At 39.1% G+C, this 8862-nt stretch overlaps 1 protein-coding gene across 2 annotated transcripts in view; it reads left to right on the forward strand.

The window, feature by feature from the left end:
- The window catches only part of syt16 (synaptotagmin XVI), a 28200-nt gene extending 25788 nt beyond the window's left edge, over positions 1-2412 (forward strand). For both annotated transcript variants that reach the window (XM_005728582.1, XM_013909685.1), the window contains 3 exons: positions 320-781; positions 892-1081; positions 1252-2412. In XM_005728582.1, coding sequence (XP_005728639.1) covers positions 320-781; positions 892-1081; positions 1252-1565 — 966 coding nt within the window. In that variant the 3' untranslated portion in view covers positions 1566-2412. The remainder of the gene's footprint in view (positions 1-319; positions 782-891; positions 1082-1251) is intronic.
- Positions 2413-8862: the final 6450 nt, after the last annotated feature.

The raw sequence follows: 8862 nt of genomic DNA on the forward strand, positions 1-8862 counted from the left end.
GGGAGCATTTAACTGCAGGGGTTGGGGAGATGCAGGAGGGGGCTTATGTATGCTTCAGGATCGCATTTCTGCTCACTTTGTCTCTCTGGACATTTAAAAGAAAGTGATTATTATGACTGACAGGTGAATAAAAAGCCAGAAAATCCCTTGAAATAAGAAGGTGACAATGAAATTTTTTTGTGCTAACATACTTTTGCTTATTTAAGTCATAAACTGGTTACCACTAGAATCCACTGACTGCAGCTGTCCTCCTTAGCAAAAGGTTAAACTACAGGTTGGTGTAGTGTGTTTGTGATGATTTCTCTTCTTACTTTGCCAGGAAGAGCCACCTCCTCTTGGCGAAGTCTCGTCTCAGCCAGGCTGTTCTTCCCCTCGAACTCCTATCTCCAAGTGTGGAGATCTGGTCCTCTCCCTGGAGTACCGTCCTGCCGCAGAAAAACTGCTGGTCACTGTGATTGCGGCCCGAGATATCCCCGACAAGGCTCGAAGTGGGATGAGCGCCTGGCAGGTGCATGTGGTCCTGCTGCCCTCCAAGAAACAGCGACACAAGACCTCCGTGCAGAAAGGCTCACTCCCGCACTTCAACGAGACGTTTCGCTTCTCGCGCCTGGAGCCATCCGACCTGCAGAAGTCAGCTATCAGGTTCAGGCTGTATGCGCTGGGTAGCAGGATATCACGTGAGCGAATGATGGGGGAGAAAGTGCTGCGTTTACGAGGACTTAACCCAGACGGGGGGACGATGGAAACGACACTAGTCCTGGAGCCTAGAAGTAACCTGAAGGTAAGTAGGAAAAATGCCGTCAAGTTTTGGGTGTAACTGAATTTAAAAAGGATTTTGGGAGGTTTCTGGTCAGCGTATCTGTAGCCACCACACTTGTTTTTATTCCTCAGAGTGTCGACTCCCAGCTCAGCCTGTCTGCCGTCTCTCAGAGCGACAGCGCCTCATCAACCCAGTCTCTGACCCACGGTGGCGTCCCTGAACTGCTGGTGGGTCTCTCCTACAATGCCACAACGGGACGCATGTCTGTGGAGCTCATCAAGGGCAGCCACTTCAGAAACCTTGCCATGAACAGGCCACCAGGTCTGCAGGGAGCCTCTCTCACACATACACACAAACAATCGAATTATATACATTTGGTACACGTGTTCACTGTATACATGCAAAAACATCCAGCCAAACTGAAATGGCATTCATAACAATCTCTTCTCTTCTTCATCACTTCTCCTCTTCCCTCCTCCCCATTGGTCCAGACACCTATGGACGACTGACTCTGCTGAATTCAGTTGGTCAAGAGATCTGTCGGACTAAGACGACAGTACGCCGTGGTCAGCCCAACCCCGTGTACAAGGAGACATTTATCTTCCAGGTTGCTCTGTTCCAGCTGTCAGATGTCACTCTGCTGATCTCTATCTACAACCGCCGCAGCATGAAGCGCAAGGAGATGGTGGGTTGGATCGCTCTGGGCCAGAACAGCAGCGGCGATGAAGAGCAGCTTCACTGGCAGGACATGAGGGAGGGTCGAGGACAGCAGGTCTGCCGCTGGCACGTCCTGCTAGAGGCATAAAATAACTGTCGGGCAGGACTTTACTTTCTTCTGTGGTTTTTCTTATATTTTTTTATTCTGTAGTTAGACAGATTTAGAGCTTTTGGAAAAGAAAAGGAAAGCCTTGATTTAGAGAGTGGATTATTATGGTTAAGATTTCAGGCCTCAGTGATTCACAGAATCTCCCCAATTTTTACATCCAGCACAGATGGTTAGTTTGTGTCAGCATGCAGGACAAAGTCATCGGTCCTCAGGCTGTAATCGGTTTAAAATACAAGCTTTCAATTCATGTTTCAGGAAAGAAAAAATATTTAAAGGCTATAAAAAGACATTGAAGGCATTAAATTTACTCCTGAATTGGCAGAATGAAGTCAAATATTTTTGTCTTGTTATCTCTCACACTTCACTGCAGGACATTTGTCCTCTGTAAACTAAACTGCAGGGAAGAAATTGGGAGATTCGACATTCTGGAAATATTAGTGGCACATCCTGTCAGAAGTGTCACAGATTTGCATTTTTGTTATGGGTCGAGAATGATCAACGTTATATGAGGAAGTTCATTTAGGTCACAAAAACTAGCAAAATTATTCAGTAAGTGTTCAGTGAGCTCTGCAGTACATCAGACATCTTTTCATTAAGATCTTATGATGTAACATCATTTATATCAGAGCACAAGCACATGGCTGCCCATCAGTTTAACCAATTGTATACTCACTGGTTAAATCCCACTGCTAGCCTGAATGGAGTGATTTAAAAGCATAGAGACTTGTGAGAAATACATTCAAGTGATATGTTACTGCAATTTACACCTTTCCACTGAGCTTAGAGAGCTTGGTTAGCTGGTAAAATGCAAATATCTGTAACTGTAAACACAAAAAAATGAAACTATTTCTAAATAGATAAATGTATATATAAATATATGATAGCTTCTCTCACAAAAATTAAAATGTTATTATTTTCAAATTGGATGACGTCAGTTACCTGTGTCTATACTTCATTGGCATCTGTTAATTAGGGGGTCTTTGTTTTGTTTTGTTTCTTTAAACAGCCTCCAAAGTTTTCTACACCGTCTCAGTGGATTAAAATCAGACTTTTTAATAAGGCTGGGCGATCGGACGAATATATTGACTATTGACGATATAGTTGTTGTGATTTGGTGCATTTCAAATAAATAAATAAATAAATAATCCAAAAAGTAGCTGTAGTAATACTGAAACAAACAAGAAGAGACGGTAAAATATTCCCTCCAAACAAAACGTATAAATTCTAAATGTGCAAATCAGTCCGTGCATGATTACTTGCTCCGCACCTGTGTGAGTATATGGTCCATCGTTGGATCGTCAAATTGTTGGTTGGAAAATTTTTACATATCGCCCAACCTGACATTTTAACTAAAAAATAAATTCTATTTATTTTAACTTTATCAGAAAGTTGACCAAAAAACGTCCTGAAACTGACAAAAAGCAGATTTGTTGGGAAAAGCTGGTGGTAATTTGTGGATTCAAGGGTGCTGCTGGAGAGCTAATCCCACAGAAAGCAAACTGATGTGGTTTTCTTAGAGTTTAAGTGACAAACGACAAAAAAGTAGCTAATCTGACTCATTTGGATTCCTGTTTAGCAGGTCAAAAATCAACTTTTGTGCTTAGTCAGGGTATTGTTTACTCCAATAACTCCACATGATCGACAATACTAAATCCAATACAGAAACCCTTACTACCTGTAGGCAAATTGTTATGTAATCTGTAACAAAAAGATACAAATTTAATTAAGTCATCACACAGAAATTTAATGATTCAAATAAAAAAGGGTTTCATTCAAATTGGTGGTTCTTAAAATTAGATATTAAAACCTCTAAAGAATGTCAATTTTAAATCATCTTTTCTGTAACAACAATTAAGCCAAAATGCAGAAGTACTTTGTGAAAAAATACACCCTTGCTGCTTTTGTAGGAATTAAGAGGGAAAGTAGCAGTTAGGTGCTGCTGGTCAAACGCACAATATTAAGTGTGAGCATCAATATTAAAACAGAAGAACATGCCAGTATGGTTTATCTTTGCCAAGCTGCATTAAACCAGAAGGCTCCTGGAACAATGTATTTGAGACTGATGAGACCAAAGTAGAGATGTTTGTTTATGATGAGGACGATCACGTTTTGGTGACAACCGAACAGCCGCTCAGCACAAACAAGCACGGTGGTGGCGAGGTGGTGATTTGGTAGATACCAAAGTATTCTAGAGTACTATCATCTTTGTATTTACATTCTCTGGATTGCAGCTGTTGTAAACATGCTAAATGATAAGATTAAAGGGCTAATTTAATCTATAAAGTTTACTCACGGTGAATGCGTTGTGAAAAAGCTTTGTGTAGTTTAAATAAACAAGATATAAACTTACTAAATATTCAAAGGTGATTACGTTCAAACAGTGACCTAAGCAGTGCAGCAAAGGAACAGATCACAAGACAAGTTTTTGGGCAAGTGGTACTATAACCGCAATAACATGTCTTTTTTTTTGTTTTGTTTTTGTGCTTACCCTAAAATTGTAAGGCAGCTCTCACTGACATTTTAGTTGCGTTTTTCAGTGCAGAAATATGACTGAAGGATCACGTACCCGTGACATACTTGAAAAAGGAACCAATATTTTCTGATTCAGTTGGAGAAGAAGGATGTCTCATTCACATTCAGCGCTCATTCATATTCTCCTGACGCTCGTGCTACAACAGGCAGGAAGACCAGCAGCTGGAGGCTCTTAAACCCATTGGGATGAGCCTCATCAATCCTGAATGATGTTATTTGGCTTCAGCTCAGTCTCCTTCACAGGGCAAAGCTCATTTCAACATCCATCAATGCTGAGCTCAAAAGAGGCTTTAAATATCTCACTGCAGCTGTTAAGAACCGCCAATGAATTACCCTGGAAGTGTGTGTGTGTGTGTTTTTTCCCCCCAGTCACACTCTGTGTTAATTGGTAGTTATGGCAGTGAAACCGTACAGTGTGATGGTGATGAGGGTAATGCTGCTGCTAATGCTCTTCCTTTTCCCATCTGAGCATCTTTGAGTCATAAGGCAGGAGCGCAGCCTGAATCGGGGGATTATTTTTGTTTGTGTGGAGAAATACTGTAGCTGAACCCTCAGGGGTTCGCACACTGAGAGCAGAGATGTGTTTACTCGAGTGTTTGTTTTCTTTGGTCAGGTGACAACACAGTCTCTTTAGCAATTAATAAAACTGTGATCGGAAATGACTCGAGGTTGGTGGCCATGAGGTGACGCCATGCATTAGAAATCAGGGCCGATTCATTGTGTTTAATGTGTTAGCATACCCCCTCCAAAAAAAGGACTTTCACCTTTTTAACATACTTGCCTAGTTTTTCCATTATCAGTGACCTTTTTGTAAATCTTCAGAAAAAGGAAATGTCAGCGTTTGAACAAGTGCTTATCAAGAAAGTAAGCCACAATATCTGAACAGCTTCTGATTACTCCGTGATTTGTTATGTTTCGTTCAGGGACGTTTCCAGCAGAAGAAAGACAACTTTTTATCTTTTTTTCCTTTTATATGAACATGAGTCACTTGTTGAGGGACATAGGTGAATGGACTCATTTTGTATCAATTTAGCACAGGAACCAAGCTGTAAATGCTGTAAATGCTAAGATTGTAGATGCGTAATGACAACTACTTCAGGTGTACATTATACGAAGCATGGATGATGATTAGGAGTGCTGCAGTTACCTTACATAGGCATCCAGATAATTTTTTTATTTTCTACACTGTGACGTAGTTCAGTTTAAACCCTCTAAAGACAAAGCCAACCAAATCCCATCAATGTTTGTTTGATACAGACAGCTGCGATTCGCCCATAAATATTTTTAATTGAACTATTTTTTTTCTCAAATTAATAGTCATTTTGAAAAGTATAACAATGTTTTTGAGAAGAATGTACAAGTTTTTATATATGTGGAAATCACGGACTTTATTTGGGTGTAAGAAGCAAGTAATTGTGATTCATAGAAAATGAAAAACCTACCAAAGGGTCTTAAAACTGCTGTAATGACTGCACACGTGATAACATGCCTCTGTAATTTAGCTCTTTGAGAGTAAGGCTAACATGACATTGATCGGACATATGTATCTTTCCTAGCTAAAGAAGACATGGAAATTATAGGGCATTATTTCAACAAAGAACCAACACTGTCCAAATATAGTGAGAATTAGCATAGTGAGGTAAGGTTTCACTTTGAAAAGGAAAAAAAAATCTAAAAACACAACTGTTAAATCATCTAAACTTACATTTTGTTGTCCAAAAGGCACTGAACTGACAATTACAATTAATTGACAATTAACTAATTTAGGGGTTTAGCAAAAAGATAAGTTTTTCCTTTTAAGTCAGCTATCTAGAATTCCTAAAAAATGTGTCTTCTACCAGATTGGGATTATTAATTACTTCCAAAGTATCCAAATCCTCTTTGTTGCATTAACGTTAGTGATGACACAGCGCATCCTTAAATGTATTTATTCTTCCTAATCTACTATGATCTTTGGCAGATGAGTCCGAACAATCCACATTTGATAATCAGTTTTATTTTAAAGTATGTAGAGAGAAATTTGACAATCCCCCATGAAGAAGCATTTCTCTGCAGTGGGTAAAATAATATCAGCACTCCTCTTCAGCCGGCTTCGTACTTGTGAGTGTGAATAGTGACATGAATTATATTTACTGCACAGATTATATATATTTTATGCATGTTGAGTTGTTGTATAGAATCTATCATATCTATTATATTTTTAAAAAAATAGTAAATGTTTAATGTTTTTAAATACATCCCAGGATTGTATTTATATATCTGCATGCCCAGTTCAAGATCCCAGGTTGTATTACAGATGTGAAACAGATTGTGTGATCAGATTGTGCTGCAGATGGAATACTGATGAAGTGCCTGTAATATTTTGAGATGAAACATATCCACCATGACAAAGAGTTGATACACAACTGCATGAAGCCTCCTTGTTGTTCTCTGTGAATGCTGCTCTAGGACTGCATTTGCCTGGAAGGTTTATTTGTCAAGGCCCTGACCAGGGCTGAAGTCAGACAACTGCAAAGCCAGTGAGTAGAGGGATGAAACAGTTTCAGAAACCAAGACCAAAACGTTTTATTTCATGCTTTAAGCAAATTCAATTTTAGAACATTTAACAGAATATCAGTTTTAAATTAAATCTACTTTTGGCTTCTTCAGATTTATTGCCCACATTGGCCTTGTACAAACGAGAACACACGTACTTTTTAAATAGGTAAGCTAGCTTAATTTAAAAAATGTTTGAATTGGGAGACAGCATAGTTTATGCTAATTATGATAGCATAGTTCTACCTTTTATGGTAAATCACTGTTTTTGTGCAGATTAAACACATATGGTGTAAGTGTGTCAAACTATAGCAGTGTTGTTGGGTTTATCTTTTTCTGTGGACAAAGTCTGGTTAGCTATATATTGCTACTATCAGTGTTTACGCTACGCTAGGCTGATCACCTTCTGGGTCTAGCTCTGCTCTTAAGACACAAACATGAAAGTAACTAATCTTTTCATGCAACTGTAATGTGCAAGTGTAATTTCTTAAAATATCCAGGTATTGTTTTTCATGTTTTATAATTAGAGTAAAACTTTGCTTAAAATTAATAATTTTAAGATTCCTGTGATTAGTGGTTATATTTAGGTACTGGCAGGTTTTGTCATGGTCTGCTTTGAGGCACTCACACTGATTAAAGACAATGTTTTTCCATGCAATTAGACCTGACCTCAGTGGTGTGTAGGCTATAAGGCTAATTTGATGCTTTATTCACACCATTCACTCCAAAATCTCGAGCTGACTCCATAGTTTTGGGCTAACTGGGAGGGAAAAACTGAATAGCATTACATTTCCACGAGACAAAGATAAAGCAATGTGTCTTAACTTCTATCTTGTCTCTGGCCTCCCTGAGAAGTATAGCTGTATAAGGTCAAGTTCATAAGGCATTTTAGGCCTGTAAAGAGACAGTGGACATTGATCCTGATCCTGCACTGACTATTCTGCAGCCCTGGTCTGGGCTGTGCATGCTGAGCTCCCGCAGCACCCAGAAAGCACTTTTTGTACCAAGTTGTCATTGCCAATAAAAACCAGAAGATCCCTGCTGTGGCAACGTCTGCCTGCCATCTGTTTTCTTGGGTCCTCTCCTCACTTGTGAGCATGGCTTGAATGTCTTAATTCTGAAAATTAGGCTTTTGTAGTTAAAAACAAAAACATACGTCACTGTGATTGAATTTTAAATCTTTGTGCTTAAGGACAAGAGCAAATCAAGAGTGGATTAGAGACTGAAGAAAGCATCTTATGTTTTGTATTTGTTTGTGCAGAATATAGCTTAACCTCCTAGGACCTGGCGTCCACATATGTGGACATCACATTTTGGGTTATTTAGACCAAAATACTCAATTTTGCTCTACAAGGACCTTAACCCACAAATATGGATTTGTAGCTTGTTATCTATTTCAAGTCCATATTCACAGTCTTTGTTTTATTTTGTAAGTCTAGCTTGAAAGGGTTTGATAGTACACATTTATGACTTTGAAGTGACCTGAAACTTAATGTTCTGTGTGCCTGTTATTACTAAAAGTGGATTGGTTTAAACACACTGAATCATCAATGGATGTCAGGTAGTTTTGAAGTTTGTATTTTGGCAAATACAGCCTAGATTTTGGTCTCGACACCACACTGTTTACATGCAGGCAAACACAACAGGATTGGCTTAATTCAAAAGTGGACATTTGTTGCACACAAATATTTGCTTTGGCAGCAACTTAAACAACTGAGTTAAATTAACACAAGTCACTCAAACATGAGGCAGTTGTATTAAATGCAAGATGCTTACATAAATTCAAGAGAGCTCGTTTTTTCAGTGAAACTATGAATGAACTAGAAACCCAGAAAGACTCCAGTAACAAAAACCCACACATTCTCCATATTCATGTGCATACCGCTGTTATATGATCACAGAGCAGTCATAAAGAGGCACAAATCACCCATAAAGATGCAAGATGAGCACAAACAGACACAAAATGTTTAGAGGGATGCAAAAGAAATACACTCAAAGCGACCAAAAACAACCACAAAGAGTGCAAAAAAACATCCACAGGGACACAAAATGCCTGGAAAAAAACAATAAAAAATCACGTCTGGCTCCTTGGTAAGTGGGGTAGAGGGCCATGGCCCCATAACTTTGCACACTTTACTTGACTGATTTCCATCTCTATCCGATTATTAAGTGATGACGTGACGAATCCTACTTCCAGGCCTAAAGTAGT

This window comes from Pundamilia nyererei, unplaced genomic scaffold (genome assembly GCF_000239375.1).
Source record: "Pundamilia nyererei isolate P.nyererei 1_Seehausen unplaced genomic scaffold, PunNye1.0 scaffold00029, whole genome shotgun sequence".
NCBI classification, from domain to species: domain Eukaryota; kingdom Metazoa; phylum Chordata; class Actinopteri; order Cichliformes; family Cichlidae; genus Pundamilia; species Pundamilia nyererei.